Raw genomic sequence first — 17104 nt, forward strand, 5'->3', positions numbered from 1 at the left:
AAGATGAGCTCACAGGCCACACAGGAGCAGGTCCCCTGTTACAGGATGAATGACACCGCCGACTGAGACCTTCAGTCATTCTCCAGCACTGGGCCTCAGCGCTCCCTCACATTCCATTCTCCTCAGTGTTTGGTTCTTACACCTGCTCTCAGTCTAGTTGCTGTCTCACAATGACACTCTGAAGTAGTCCAGTAGTGAAGGCTTCCATGAGTAAGGGGAAAATTGAGTACTTGAGAGGCTTTTCTTCATTTGACACATATTTGCAACAGAAGGTTAAAATGGAGCTGTCTCAGGTGGAGTTTTGAATAAGGCACCAAGATGATAGGGGCCGACTAGGCTGACCATTCCAAACTGACATCCAGGCAACCCAGGGGCGCCTGTAAAGGCTGTTACAACCCTGGCCTCTCATACTCCCCAGGAAGAGAGGATGGAAGTGGGAGATGCCGGAGGGGCCAGCAGTTGGCACACAGAGAACACCTGGTGGGCGATAAGTGTCCCCTCACCCACGGGGAAGGCAGGTGCTCACCCGGAATAAAGTTGGAGAAAGGGCTTCAGTAGGACCACTCTGAAGCGGCAAAGGACCTGTACTTGAAGAACCTTGAAGAGACTGGCTTATCTCACAGCGGAGCGAGGAGGTTGCTCGCTGGGGCAGCCTGTGCTCCCATTTATCAAAGCAGGGAGGGGCGAGTATTTCCTGGAATCCCCCTGTGAGCCATGAGAATGTGGGGCTGCTTTAGATGCCGGCCAAAGGAGCAGTTTGCATGAGGAGTTATACAAGACAGGATGATGGAGATGCATTTACTTTCTTCAAAGGAAGGCACGTGGAAGATCCCCAGTGATGGAAAGCGGCCCAAGGACTCAAAATCTTCAGTTTTGGATCTGCCACAGTTAGGGTAACTAAGGCCATGCCAGAGCCAGTCATTAAGGCCTTTCCTCCCTCTTACTCTCTTCTCTCCGTCACCCTTCAGCCCTGACAGGTCAGAAGCTACAGCTGATTGAGGGGGTGACTGGTAGAGTCAGGACAGAGGAAGTCAAGGACACTTCCCTTTGGCACTGAGGGTGACATCTGGAAGATGGTCTGAGCTATGGGCCAGGGGAGAAGTGTCATTTAAATGCAGTCTGCTTTTTAAAATTTTCACTGTGTGTTTACTTTAAATTTTCATGTGTGTGTTTGTGCACGCATGTGTGATTGTGTAATTGTGTGACTACAAATGATCAGATGCCTTTTTATTACTGGACAATGACGGGTAAAGTCATGGGTGTTTACGTAGGTGTCATCCAGGGGTAGGAGGAGAACCAGCCACATAAAATGGTTTTGAAGGAACAGTGGGAAACAAAATAAGTTGCTTTATAATCATCCCTTACGAGGCCCACTCATTCAGTATAAAAATCACGCTATGTTGACCTCACACAGCTTCATAGTAACAGGGCCCTACAAAGCCAGCATTATGATGTCATGACAGATTAAAATACCAGTAAGACTTTGAAGTGTGCACCTTGTCACTAACTAGCTGTGGCCCCGAGGGAGCACCGTGGAACCCCAGCTCTTTGTCTATGGGATATTATGCCCTCTTAGGAATGCTGTTAGAGTGAAATGAGATAACCATAATTGACAGCTGTGCTTTTTCCTTGATAACCAGAATTCAGAGACTGGGGGGTGTTGTGTCTGGAGAGATTTAGTACAGTTAGTGTCTTCAAAGCTTGTTCCAAGGTTTGCACATGCACACGAACACACACTTGCCCATACCCATATAGACAAGAGTTTGGCATCTCTTGTTCTAAATGCCCAGAGTGAGGAATGGCCTCCTAGTCAAAAGACAAACTGGACAATTGTCTCAGCAAATGACAAAGAACAGGTGTATGCTGGTTTCCTAAAATCTCCCTTCTGGTTGACCTCTTTGCTGCCCTTGCCCCCAGGAGACACTAGCCACCATTCCCACTTCCAGACTTTGCCTGCTGCCAGGGCTGCTTTATCTCATTCGCCAAGGCCACGGGGCCCACAGGTCACGAGGGGCTGAAGGCTTTTCATGGGTTTATGAAAATGGTGAAATTTGGAAAAGTAATTACTGACCCTGGCATATAAAAATTTCAAAATCAAAATTAATATGTGTGTGATTAAATATCTAAAAATATACTACATGTCAATGGCTCAGCTGCAACTTGGGTTTTAGTTACATAAAATTCACTCTAAACGTGGGTGGATTTTGATAGGGTGAGGGCAGGCATGTGCGGTCAGAGGGCCTGGGGCACTCATTCACCTCTGCCTCTGTGTGTGTCAGTGGCTTTCCATCCTGTGCTTAACAGACCAATGAATAAAGGAGTCAGGGATCATTTTGAGTGGTGGACTTAATTTCCCCAAAACAATCCTGACCCTAATCTGCTGACCCTTTAAGAACTGTGCATCTCTGAGTCACGTTGCCTTCAAGGCACCAGCCTCTGATGGTTGAAGTTGGAGGAACCACAAATTTGGGTTCCTGATTCATAGAATGATGCATCAATTGACCAAGAAAGAGAATGTAAAACAAAAGCAGGGGCCTAATGCTGGAACCTCTCTTTGCAGAAACATGTGATATTGTGGCTGTAAGTATCCTTTTGGTTAAGAGGAATAATCTCTTATTCATGTGATGTGTCCAGGGCTTATTGTCTCTGCTCCTGCAGACCTGTAAGAGGAGAGGTGAACTCACAGTGTCCAGAGGGGCAGGACTGGCCAAACGATGCATTCTACCTGATCCTGCATTACGTGGGCCGTGAACATACATGACCAGGAACAGAAAGTGGGTATCGAGGGCCACTGACCTCTAGGTCTGTTGGCCTGGCCTCTGGGCCATTTGTAGGAGGACCAGCTGTGTGTCCTGCAAACCAACGGACTTCAGGATTGCTGTGTATTACAACCTGCCACCTCCGTCGGATACACCCACATGCACTCATGGGAGGCACTTGCCACCTTCCTCCTCCTCACCCACCTCGCTTCTTGCCTGACTGGTAATAGGCATCCCGTGGCCATCCTAGTGTGTGTTCCCCTCTGCCATCTGCCACACCCACACGGGAATGCTTAGAGACATCTGACTTCAGGGGCAGGACACAGTGTCGGGGGGGCCTCAGATGTGAGCCAACCGGTTCTTCTGCAGCTTTAACACGTTACATCCTGTGTTTTGTGACCTACCTGGTTCTGAGTGTGTCTAAGCAGGTTGGAAGATACTTGTCAAATAGAATGGTTAGGTTGGCTCACTCTGTCTGGATTTCCCTCTTGTCGATCCAGCTGCTCACTGCAGGGTTCCACCCCAGGTCTGCTGGGTTGATGTACAGGATCCCTGGGAGCACAGAGAATATTGTTCAGTGAGTTTTCCACAGATGTCAGTATAGTCTTCACCCCAGAGTTGTTTTCTCTGTTTAGAAAACATACAGAACACTGGACTTCAAAAGAATGGAGATCTGGCTGATGACTTTGGGGCAAGTGGGTTTGCTCTTGGGGCCAGCTCTGGACTGAGAACAGCTGGTGGAAAGCAGTGTTGGCAAGGATCCTAAGGCCAAGTCTAGGCTCAAGAAGAGAAAAGGCTATGCCATTAGGCATACCTGGCATGGTGTGGAAGTGTGTGGCAGGTCAAATGGTGGGATCCGCAAGGATTTGTCCATGTCCCAACTCTGGGAACACGATCTTATGTTGAAAAAGGACATTTGCAGGTGTAATTCAGGACCTTGAGATGAGATCATCCTGGATTATCTAGGTCGAACATGTACAAGTGTCCTTCTAAGAGACAGTGGAGGAAAGGCACACACAGAGAAGGCCACGTGAAGATGGAGGCAGGGCCTGGAGTCACAGGCCACGAGCCAAGGAGTGCCTCGGCCAGACTGTGCGAGGAAGTGTGCTCCCCTGAAGCCTTCAGAGGGAAGGCAGCTGGCCTGACACTTTGATTTCAGATGTCTGACTTGCAGAAGAAAGAGAAAATAAATTACTGCTGTTTGCAAAGCCACCAAGGTTGTGATTCATTACAGTGCTCCTTGGAAATGAATAAGCTGGGAGAGGCAAGTCTCTTGGGCCCTGTTCACAACCTCAGCACAGGTCCCTGCAAGGGAATCTGACACAATGGTGGAGATCTCTTTACCCTCTAGCCTGCCAATAAATTTGGCCTTGGGTGTTAGAGGAAAGTTAAGGCATAAAGTTGTTATCTTCACAAGGATGTCATGAGAGTCGCAAAGCTTGTCACCTCCATTGTCATGGAGGTGAGCACTGGCTTGAAAGCAGCCTAATTTGAGGCACTTGTGTACAGTTGTCCAGCCCAGAGGCCATTCCCCTTCCCTACCATAATATTTCTGAATTAGGACGGTCACAGGGCCCCAGCCTGAGAGCGCTTGCTAATGCTCATGGATGTGGATTGGGGCTGAGGATTGGCTGGTGGGTGCCTGGCTCCCTCTGGGAACTTCCTGCCATGCCAGCCAGGTCATGTGTGATGCTGGCAGCGCCTGTTTTCAGCCGAGCAGTTCTGTGGTTTTGTCCTTTCTCATGCCATACCTGCTCTGGAGACGGTGGCTGGGGTAGCCGTGCGCAGGTGGCTGATCTCAAACAGGAGCCGCATCGTGGGATTCAGAGGGATCCTCTCATTGCTGGCCAGGGTCAGCACCTGGAAACAATGGGGGGGACACCAGGTGGGGAGGAGTTAGGGTACATGGCCAGCTGGTGGGGATTTGCTGGATTTCTCCTGTAGGAATTACAGATGATTGCTTTCTTCTTTGTGATTACATGTGTTTTCTAAATTTTCTACAACAATCCTCTCTCTTGCCTCTCACCACTCCCACCCCTGTGTGTATACCGAGTCAGGAAATAAGTTACCTAAAAAACTTACATTGATGTCAGTGATTTGAATGAATTAGGCCATAATGGAATAATAAGATTATTAAAGGAAAAAAGCTTAGGCTTCTTATTACTACCGTGTCTCTTTAGGTCATCCCTCTGGGAGAACATACATTTATTCTAATAATCCTATAAATGTAGAAACCATTGTAACACTTCTAATATGGATGTGCTTTCTGAGCAAGTTTAGGAGCAGCCACCAGCTTAATAGCTAGTTTATTGGCATTCAGTTAGTTTTCACTGCTTATAAAAAATAAAAATATAAAGGGAGGGATAAGGGAAATAAGGGGCATTACGATTAGCACACGTAATATAGGAGGGCATGGGGAAGGCAGTATAGTACAGAGAAGACAAGTAGTGACTCTATAGCATCTTACTATGCTGATGGACAGTGACTATAAAGGGGTATGTGGTGGGGACTTGATAATGGGGGGAATCTAGTAACCACAATGGTGCTCATGTAATTGTATATTAATGATATCAAAATAAAACAAAATAAAAATATTTTTTCCATGGATAAAGAGTGTCACCATTGAGAATGTCTGACAAGCTCAGAATATTTCTGATCTTTAGTTTCCTTATTTGGAAAGAAAAAACAAAGATTGGATGAGATGATTTAAGATTCCTTTCAGCTCTAAATATTAAATTAATGTACATGCAGAAGATTTTGAAGGAAATGACAGCAGTGCTAAAAACAGGGCCATCAATGTAAGTGAAAGTTGCTCATTCAGATGAGTCCATTCTGAAATGTCTATTAAATACACCAGTAATAAGTGAAACCAGGATCTTGAAGAGATACCTGTGCCCCTGCATTCACTGGAGCATTATCTACAATACCTGGGACATGGAAACAAACTAAGTGTCCAATGAAAGATGAATGGACAGAGAATATGGTACATATACACAATGAAATATTATTCAGCCATAAAATGAAGGAAGTCCCATTATTTGTGGCAACATGGATGGAACTGGAGAGCATTATGGTACATGAAATAAATCAGACAGAGAAAGAAAAATACTATATGATCTCATGTATATATGGAATCTAAAAGAAACAAAATCGTAGAAACAGAGAATAGAACAGTGGTTGCCAGGATTGGGGGTGATGAGGTGGGTGGAGGAAATGGATGAAGGAGGTCAAAAGTTACAAACTTCTAGTTATAAGATAAATTAATCCTAGGATGTAATGTACAGCATGGTGGCTATAGTTAATACTGTATTGCATATTTGAAAGTTGCTAAGAGAATAGATCTTAGCACTTAAAAGCTCTCAAAAACAACAACAAAAAGATGATCAGATGAGGTGATGGAGGTGTTAAGTAACCTTACTGTGGTAATCATTTCAAAATATACGCATATTTCAAATCATCACATTGTATACCTTAAATTTACACAATGTTCTATGTCAATTATATCTCCATAAAGCTGGAATAGATAAAAAAAATAAAGACACTGGTAATAATTCTGTACTCAGGGCCAGCCCTGTGTGGAATCAAGATTTCCAAATGTGCCAGGGGTACAGGTTTCATAGACGAGTAGGGATGACGCAGACTCCCCTTCCCCACTGATACCTTGTTGTCATCCATGACAGTGTTGAGAGACTCTATCCACATTGGATCTATGTCGCCATCCAGTAAGATCCACTTGGGCCCATCATGGGTGATGTTGGCAAGCTCCCGCATGATGGAAGAAAACAATCCTAAAAGGAACCATGGATAATTTATTTTCCATTTCACCACCAATCTTCTTTTTCTCAGCACAGCCTTTCCCTATAAGCTACAGAAGGTGTAAATAGAAAGGCAGGTCAGAACTGGTTTTGTATCTTTTTACTAAGATTTGACAGTGCCATGAGACAACTCCCACTTTCTCTCTCTGCTCCAGTCTGACTTTTAGGAAGAACAGCTACACAAAACAACAATGCCTGATAGTACAGGCTTTTTACGTGACAAGGGACTCAGCAAATTATTTCAACAGGCAACTGTGACATGATGGAATTACATAAAACCTTTTTAGGTAAGGTTTTCATCCTTTGTAATTGCAGCCCAGGGAAATCTTGTCAAATGCAGACTTTGAGAAAAGGCTGAATGTGATTTAAACTGGCATTATAGGAAATTTATATCTTCATTAGGATAGAATTGATTTTTATGAGACCAAGCTTTCCCAATCAATAATATGGTATGTCTTTTCATTTATTCAAATATTGTTTTATGTTCCTTAATACAATTTTACAGCATTTTCAGTGTATCACTTTGGCTAAATATATTCCTAAATATTTCATAGTTTTTATTGCTATTGTGAATGGGACTGTTTTTTTTGTACTTCCATTTTTAGCTGGCTACTGCTAGTATAGAGAAAAGCTATCAAATTTTGTATATTTATTTTATACTTAGTTACATTTAATAAATGTTCTTATTAATTCTAGTGATTTTTCAATAATACCTCGTGACTTCTTTAGGAATAAAGTTTTATCAGCAAAATAATGATTTTTCTACATTCTTCCAATTTATACCACGTATTCCATTTTCTTGTCTTACTCCATCTTCTAGAATCCCACCAATCAACCCTGACTAATAATATTTGAATACGTCTCCCTGACTTATTCCAGATTTCAATGAAAATGGTTTTACTTTCTCAACATTAAGAATGCTTTTTTTTTTCTTTTGACTTTAGGTTAAGAGTATTTATTATATTTAAGGGATTCCTTCTATTTCTATTTTACTTAGAATTTAAAAAAAAATTTAGGAGTGGCCAGTGAGTTTTTAGCATCTGTTGATTGATCAAATGATTTACTCCTTTAATGTTTCAATGCTTTAATACTTTAAAATAAGTACTTAATACTTATATACTTAAATACTTAATAAGTACTTTAAAATACTTAGAAAAATAATTAATACTTTAAAAAACACTCTAAAAATCATCAATGTAACCCTACATTCCTAGAGTAGATTCTACTTGGTCAAAGTATATTGTTCTTTTGAGATAGTGTTTGTGTCCCCTGAGGGTGTCAGCCCCAGGCAAGTTCACTCTGGATTCAGTGAGACTGAAAAGTGACAATGGAATGTTCTTGGGGTAAAAGGATTTATAGCCAGCTTTATTCTCATGGTGGCAGGTCAAGCTCTAGAATCCTGTCTGCCTGAGGGCAGTCTGCATACAGCAGGCTAGTCTCTGCCTCCCCGCCTCTCCACCAACTTGCAGTCACACAGCCTCAGAGCACTGGGTGGAGCTCCTTACATTGAGTCACTAATATCTCACTGCCCACAGGTGTGCAAGCCTGCACCTACCAGCACTGCTCATGCACAGTGGGCAAGCAAACCAAGGTCAGGTGAGAATTCTGGTCATGGAACTTCCATTTTCTCTACAGTACTGGATTCTATTTACTGATATTTTATTGAGAATTTCTGAATCTATATTAATAAGTGAAATTAGGCTCTTGTTTTTGGTTCTACAGAAAGGTTGATATCAAGTTTATTTTGGCTTCATAAAATGAATTGAGAGTTCTTTTTATGATTTTGGAATTATCTTTTTTTGTTCTGGCTATATTTAAAATTTTTCCTCTTTATTAGTTAACTCATTTTCTACTTCATATTGAGTAAATCTTGTAACATTATACTTTACCAGTGGACCATTTATTTCTGATTTTTGTATGTGTCATCTAATTAAGTATTCTCTTCTATTTTAATCTTGTCTATATTTACTGTTATATCTTCTTTCTCCTTCCCTATCTGATACAGTTTTACTCTTTTTTTCCCATTAATCATGCTCACAATGGACTTTTATTTATTTATCCTTCCTATGGTTTTCTTTGCTTCTTTCCACTAATTTTAGCTTTTATCTGTATTAAGTTTCTTCTTCCCAGTTTTCTCCAGGTTTAGTTTATTATTCTTTGAATAATTAGGATGGATAATGACTTTCTTCATTTCCCATCTACCTTGTAAAACAGAGTTTAGAGATTTTCCTTATTGACTTTAGATGTGTCCTGTAGGTTTTGTATGAAGTGTTTTTCTTTCTATTGCTTCCTAGAGGGATTGCAAATTTAATTTTCCCTTTAACGCAAGGATTAAGTGAGCATTTCTTGATTTGCAAGTGGTAAAATAATTTTTGGTCATTTCCTTGCTATTTGTTTCTAATTCTATTGCATTATTATTAGAAATTGTGGCCTCTGCATTAACACTTTTGAATTCATTCTGGTTTGTTTTGTTCCTAATGAAACTCTAAATTTTTAGAAATGTTCCATGAACCTACCAAGAAAGGAATATTTTCTATTTGTAAGATGCAAAGTTATATCACTATGTGTTATACTGAGTTTGATGATATATTTCCCACTTCTAGGTCTATACTTATTTTTCTGTCTACTGGATCTAATATTGAAAAAGATGCATTAATATAATATACTATATTACTGTTTTATTAAGTGGTTCTGAGACATTTAATAAAGTCATACTCCATTTACTTGGAAGTTCTCTTGTTTAGTGAATATAGATTTATGATTATTATAAATGTCAGATTTTCAACATTTAATGAACACATTAATAAAACTCTAATTAAAATTGAAACATCACTTAAAGTTTGGATTATATTATGTGAGTTTAAATCTGATATGGAATGGGAAGTACTTGAGACTAGCCAGGAAAATTACAAAAGAGCATTGAGGAGGGCCCTACCTTATCAGACATTAAAATGTTATAAAATGTGACTAAAATAGAATGGCATTAGATAAATAGGTGAGTGGAACAAAGTAGAAAACCCAGTTAGATCTCAGTGTATTTGACAAGCTGGTGTTTAAATTCAGAGGGAAAGGACACTTTACTTAATAAATGTTGCTGGCACATTTAATGGCACATTAAATTATCCACCTGGAAGGAAATAAAATTGATTCTATACCTCATACCAAGCCCCAAAATAAATTCCAGATGGATAAAAATGTAAACATAAAAAGAATCTCTAGGACCATATTTATGATACTAAATGTATAGCTGAAAGGTAGAATGGGTTATAAGCAACGTAACAATTCCACATTCTAAAAAGACTAGATGGACATAATTTCCTCCTCTAAAAAGTGTATGGTAAATATGCCATGAAGTGTGTGCAGAAAAATGGCAAATAGGGAATAACCATTAGCAATGCCTACAACAGATAAAGGGTTAATCGCTTTGACATATAAAGAACTGTACAAACTGATAAGAAAATAATAAGGGGGAGACAAATCACAGAGGAGCCAATTACTAAGACCAGTAAGAAGGAAGAGATGTTAAGCCTCATTAATAGTCACTGAAATAAAAACTAGAGATGCTACTCCCCTTATTCTAGGTCTCTGACTGAAGGCTCTAAATTAGGAACCCAGGCAGTTTGACCCTGATGTATTCAGACATGGAGACATGAGGAGGGATCCGAGATGTCCTCATTCATTTCTGAAACATCAGTTTTAGAAAGAGATCATATCCACTCACAGAGAGTTCTCTTCAGTTTCTTTTCTGCTCACACCCAGTGATAATAGACCCTTTTTCAACATCCGCCCGTTGCTGATGGTGAGGTCAGCAATGAGTGAACAAAGGTTTGGAACCCTCAGGATCGTTGAAGAGACCAGGGTTCTAGGGCTCTCCTGAGATGAATGATGGTGTATGTCCCCTTTGGCAGCTTCCCCATCTCTCCTGGGGCTGTGCCCTCTGTGCACTGCTCCCTAAGGAATGGGCTGTGGGCTTCCCTATCACACCCATGTCTTAAACCCACTGCCTGGCTAGGGACTCTGTGACTGTGCTCCAGAATCACAGAACTGCAGCTGGGAATGCCAGGCGGCCTCATCCTCTGTGAGTGCCCCCTTTCAAGGGGCAGCTGCAAAGTCCCCAAGCAAAGAGACTACCCCAAAGGCTAGGTTCCCCTCCAAGCCAAAGGGTTTCTTCCTTTCCTTGATTCTCGCTTCACCTCCTTCTCCCATCCCAAAAAGACCAGCCCAGTGTTCTCTCCTCTGCAGCTCTTCTCACGATGTTCACACCTGCTTGAGGGCCTCTGAGGTAGTGGGGACTTTCCCCCAGGGGTATCCTGCTCTTACCATCCTTCCATTCTCGTGTGGCTGGATTGATGATGCCAAAGAGCTCATCGTTTGTGATGGCTTTGGGGTTGAGGTCAGTCCAGACGGGGCGGCGTTTCATGATCTGATAGGTCTTGTGCAAGGACCTCAGCACCTGGGACTTGCCAGCACCAGCACTGCCCACCACGAACACTGAGTGCCGCACTTCCAGGAGCTCCTCCAGCTGGACCACCTGGGGGGACACAGCACTCAGCTAGAGGGACCTATCTGTCACTCACCTACTCCCCACAGCTCTTCTGTGGGCCAGGCTGGTGTCTGGAGTGAGACCAACATCAACAGAGGAAGGGCTACTCCCCTCAAGACAGGATGGGTCCTAACCACAGGGGCAACATGATTCCTGTACTCACTCATTCATCATTCAGTCATATAATTTATTAGTCACCCACTAAGTGCTTGAGAGTACACCAGGTGAGGGGCATTCAGAGATGACCATCCTGCTCGGCATGATCCCAGAGTCCAATGGAGAAGCAAGTCATGTGGACATGACAAGTGATTATAATGGAAGGTGAGGTGGTGGTGGGGCTGCTCTCGCTGTTGAAAGGAGACTGTATTATATTCCTAGATTTTTTTCATCAACAATTTCCAATTCCCTGCTACTGGAAAGACTTAAAATTGCTTTCTAGTTCCATCAAATTTTGTTCATTTCAGTGGTGTTGAGATATAACCCAAGTACCATAAAATTTACCTTTTAAAAGTATAAAATTCAAAGGTTTTGAGCATATTCCCAGGATTATACAACCATCACCACTCTCCAATTTTAGGACCACTTTATTACTCCAAAAGGAAAAAAAGATGTACATACTCATTGCTGGTCACACCCATCTGCCCATTGCTGCCTCAGCTTGTGTAACCCCTGATGTACACTCTGCCTCTATAAATCTGATTATTCTGGACATTTCCTATAAATAGATTCATTAAATATGTGGTATTTTGTGAATGGCCTCCTACAGCATTTTCAAGGCCCACCCACACTGTAGCATGTACCAGTTACTTCATTCCTCTTTATAGCTGAATAAAATTCCACTCGATAGGTAAACCACATTTTGTTTGTCCATTTATCAACTGATGAATGGGTATTTCTACTCTCTGACTGCTACTAATCTGCCAACTTTTGACAGTATCTTCTGTAAGATAAATATATAAGGACACTTACGCTTACTTTTACTCGTCCTTGTCCTCTTCATCACCTCTCTTCTGCCAGACCCATTATTCTCTTATGTTGCCATGTTTGGTAATATTTATATTCTGTTCTGCACTTATATTTAGACCTTCTATATTTCCCATGATTATAAGAGTTGAAGACCAATAATGGCTTACTTTTATGATTGTAGATACTTTTCACTACAGAATACATTGTGTTCTCCGTGGATTTAGAGTCATGATGACAGAAGATATTCTAAGTATCAGTCCAACACACATGCACCACTTGTTGGCGATCAGTTCTGTTGCTATGAAAAGGTAGAAGAACCTGGTCCAGTCCAAAATCACTCAAACAATGCCAGGGACAGGGCCTGGTGAGATAGATATACCCAAACATCCTGAAAAAGAATTCAAAATGAAAGTCATAACCATGCTGATGGATCTGCAGAGAAATATGCAAGAGCTAAGGGATGAAGTCCAGAGGGAGAAATGAAACAATCAATAGAAGGACTTAAAAGCAGACTAGATGAGGTGCAAGAGACTATGGAATAGAATGGAATAGAAATCAGAGGACAGGAATACAGAGAAGCTGAGGCATAAAAGGATCTCTAGGAATGAAAGAATATTAAGAAAACTGTGTGACCAATCCAAATGGAACAATATTCACATAATAGGGGTACCAGAAGAAGAAGAGAGAGAAAAAGGGATAGAAAGTGTCTTTGAAGAAATAATTGCTGAAAACTTCCCCAAGCTGGGGGAGGAAATAGTCTCTCAGAGCATGGAAGCCCACAGATCTTCCAACACAAGGGACCCAAGGAGGACAACACCAAGACATATAATAATTAAAATGGCAAAGATCAAAGACAAGGACAGAGTATTAAAGGTAACCAGAGAGAAAAAAGATCACCTACAAAGGAAAACCCATCAGGCTATCATCAGACTTATCAACAAAAACCTCACAGGCAAGAAGAGAATGGCATGATATATTTAATGCAATGAAACAGAAGGGCCTTGAACCAAGAATACTGTATCCAGTACGATTATCATTTAAATATGAAGGAGAGATTAAACAATTTTCAGGGAAGCAAAAGTTGAGGGAATTTGCCTCTCACAAACCACCTCTACAGGGTATTTTAAAGGGAATGCTCTAGATCGAAGCACTCCTAAGGCTAAATAGATGTCATCAGAGAAAATAAAATCACAGCAAAGAAAGCAGACCAACCAAATATTAACTAAAAGCAATAAATAAAATCAGCTATCCACAAAAGCAGTCAAGGGAAATACAAAAGAGTACAGAATAAAACACCTAACATATAAAGAGTAGAGAAGGAAGAATAAAAAGGGAGAGAAATAAAGAATCATCAGACTGTTTATAATAGTGTACATAATAAGTGAATTAAAAGTTAGATGGTTAGATAGTAAAGAAGCTACCCTTGAACCTTTGGTAACCATGAATCCAAAGACTGCAATGGCAGTAAGTACATATCTATCGATAATCAGCCTAAATGTAAATGGACTGAATGCACAAATCAAAAGACACAGAGTAATAAAACGAATAAAAAAGCAAGACCCATCTATATGCTCCTACTGTTTTAAATGCAGTTTTAAAGGATTTTGCTACAGAATCTGTTCTTCTTCAGGCTTCTTGGTGTCCTGAAAACTGCTGTCCCTGTGTGGCTCATCCCATGGACAGTGATCAGGATGGGAGAGCATTGAGAATGCCCTTAGAAAATTAAGAATAAATGAGAATTCTGAACTAATGACTTACCTACACAGAGTCTCCTGAAATAGCAGCATATTTTCAACTACTACAGCTTTTGGAAAATATTCCTTCTTGGAGACAATATGACCAAGTGTAGTATGAAATCTGGGACCAGACTTCTGTGTTGATATATGTCAACTGGGAAGATGTCATGGAAGATCTCCACAGGAGATCATCTCAGCCTACCAGAATCCATCTACCTGTGCAGCCCCCAGATGGCCACATGAAATGTTCTTTTGAGACCTTTATCATCAGGTTTATGGGTTAGATATATGTAAAATGTGTCGGCTCTATGTCTCGGAGGGATGACATTTTAAACTTTTATTATTCATTTATGTCTTCCTGAGTGTCATATGTGATATACTTCTTAAAATCAGGTTTTAGGAGGGCAATAGAGAAAAATCTATAAAAACACTGCCACTAAGAGTGAAGAGGAAAATGTACCTAAGAGGTGATGGAAGAAGAAAAATAGCTTTTATTTACTTCCCAAGTTGGCCAGCATATAATGGACAAAAGTGAATCTTCTCAGTCACACAACTGTTTTAATTTCAGGACTACTGTGTACTTTTTATTTTAAGAAGTCACTTATAACATTGTTTAAAATAGAAGTAGTCAGGGTTCTGCTACTTGCTGAGTGATCTAGGGGAGTCAGTTATCCTCTCTGTGCTTCAGTTTTTTCTTTGATAAAAGGGGCGCAATAATACCTGTCTTTCTTACATCAGAGGGTGGTTGTGAGATTACTGAAACTAAAATGCTTTCTAAATTAGGTGAATAAATGTATTATTTATAGCCTATGTTAGTGTAGAGAGGGCAAGTGCTATGAACCTCTCCTACTAAATATCAATGGAGTTTATTTTTGGTTTTACAAAAACAAAAAAGTTGTACCTTTAGTTATCTTGTTCCTTTAAATTTTGGAATGGAGTCTTATTGGTACATGGGGAAAAGCCTCTGGACTGAAACTTCTTGTGGGTTTTAACTTAAAGCGCCGAAACATATGGAAAGTTATTTGGCCAACACATGACACTTTAAAAAAGAAAGCCGCTCTTTGACTATCTTCTCAAAGAACTGTTAGTGTGCATGAGAAAACTGGAGAGGTTAGACATGCAGGGAAGCCTTCCTAAGAGGCATGATATATGCTTGACCACTGATGATCCACAGTATCCATGGCTTCTCTGATCTATTCCAGACTCACTTGGTGATTCATAAACGTGGCGAGACTGGGGCAGTTGGGCGGAGAGGTGCACCTGTACAGCCGCCTAAGTCTTGACCTCTCAGGCTTTTCCCTAAACCAGAGCCATGAGAACCTTAAGGACACAGACCATGACTTGCATGTACCTGTGTCTTCTTGTTTCCAGCACTAAATATTTACTATATGAATACCAGGCTGTGGCTGAATGTTAAGGTGAGGAAGAAATGGTGCCTTTGGCAGATTTTATCTTCAAAGCAGGTTACCTGTTTCTGCATAATTGAGAAGAGGCTCTGCCTTGCCAAGGCAGTTGTGCTCTTCCACAGGAGATTAAACAACAGCTCCAGGCCATGGGTGTCAGCTAAAGGGCATCACAATTTAAGAAAGAGGAGTGAGGAGGCAGCTCAGAGAACAGCTGTCATGATGATAAAGAGTTTAGGAAGGAATGTGTAGGAAGAGAGGAGGGAAACCCTGGGGTTATGCACACCTGACAAGGGAGCCTGAGGAAAGTGCTGGGGGCTTGATTTTTGAACATGTGTGGGGATGTTATTACAGAGCCGAGCTTTGTAAGCTTTTTCTGGGGCAAGGAATTCTTAGGAGAAGATTATATTTACGGGGCCCACAAGGGTAATCATATGAAGCTGCTGGAGATTGGAGGATGTCCTAAGGCTTTGGGACTCCTCAGTCCCACCGTGCCTCCAGGGCACTGAGGGGATCAATAGCTTAGCAGAGTGTGACCTACCTGTCCTTTGGGAGTGTTGTGCACTGAATGCTATGTCCCCCAAATTCAATGTTGAAACCCCAATCCCAATGTGATAGTATTAGTTGGTGGGGACTTTGGGAGGTGATCAGGTCCTGAGGTTGGATGAATGGGATTAGTGCCCTTACAAAAGAGACCCCACAGAGCTCCTTTAATCTTTCTCTCTGACATGAGGTTTCAGGGAGAAGACAGCTTTCTGTAAACAGGACAGTGAGTCTCACCAGACACTGAAGTATACTGGTGCATTGATTGTGGACCTCCTGGCCTTCAGAAGTGTGAGAAATAAATGTTTGTTCTCTAAGCTACCTTATCTATGCTATTTTTGGTGTACCAGCCTGAGCTAAGACAGGGATTTGTACACCTGTTAGAGGTTTCATGTACAGGGTAGGAACTGTCTGTCTTTAAAGTAGAGTTAGAAGTAAGGTCAGAATTTTTAAAAATGAAATATCAAAATAAAAGGGTTGAACTGAAATGTTTTTCTTTGATTTGAACATACCAGATCAGTTTGTGAAAGGTTGTGTGTATGTGTTTTTATGTGTATATGGAATGGCCCAAAAGTCTGTATGTAGTTTAACCTCACTCACTTCAGGAAAATAAGTGCTACAGACTTACTAAAAGACCAAAATCATTTGAGGGATTATTTACATTTATTTTATGTTGATTTTAGTTGCGTGAATGTTGAATAATGAATTATTCATTTTAATTATTTTGGTCAGCCCCTCAGATTGAGAATGGTAAAGACTGACTGAAACAAAAAACTTAAGTTGACTATTTAACATTCACAGAACTAAGTAAGTGTAAAAGAGCTTTAAGGTCAATATCTTGGTTCATAAAGCAAAAAGATTCTACATGAAAAATGGATATGAGGACATACAAGATCATGGGTATAAGTGTTCTTTGGTACAAGCCAAAATTCCAGTCAGTATCTCAGGTTTTCAAGGCAGTTGAATCGGTGAGACTCAAGTCAAGGTTCCCAACATTGAAGGGGAACTCAGGAAACATCGACGAAACAAGCAGAAAGTTTCATTATGGTAATATATGATACGACAGGGTAGAGTTGGAGAACAGGGTGTGAGGCTAGGGAAGAGGGGCCTGGAGGTCCCAGGAGGGGGGGGGTTATCTGCTGGCCTGGGGGTGTGGGAGGTGCAGGGGGCACACCCTCCTCATGCTGCCCCCTACCCAGCAGACACCCTTTGTGACTCCTCAGTGCTCTGTGATGCGGGCTTGGGACTAAAGCCAAGCCCCTGCCCTCCCAGAGCTCAGTTACCTCAGGTAGCTTGGAAGATGGAGTTCAGAGAATGGAACCTTCTTTCATTTCTGAAC

General features: G+C 41.3%; 1 protein-coding gene across 1 annotated transcript in view; it reads right to left on the bottom strand.

The window, feature by feature from the left end:
* LOC118931226 (dynein axonemal heavy chain 9-like) overlaps positions 1 to 17104 on the bottom strand; it is a 349376-nt gene that overhangs the window by 177207 nt on the left and 155065 nt on the right. The window contains 4 exon segments of the mRNA XM_057500855.1: positions 3164 to 3311; positions 4511 to 4619; positions 6420 to 6547; positions 10895 to 11105. Coding sequence (XP_057356838.1) covers positions 3164 to 3311; positions 4511 to 4619; positions 6420 to 6547; positions 10895 to 11105 — 596 coding nt within the window.

This window comes from Manis pentadactyla, chromosome 4 (assembly GCF_030020395.1).
Source record: "Manis pentadactyla isolate mManPen7 chromosome 4, mManPen7.hap1, whole genome shotgun sequence".
In the NCBI taxonomy this organism is placed as follows: domain Eukaryota; kingdom Metazoa; phylum Chordata; class Mammalia; order Pholidota; family Manidae; genus Manis; species Manis pentadactyla.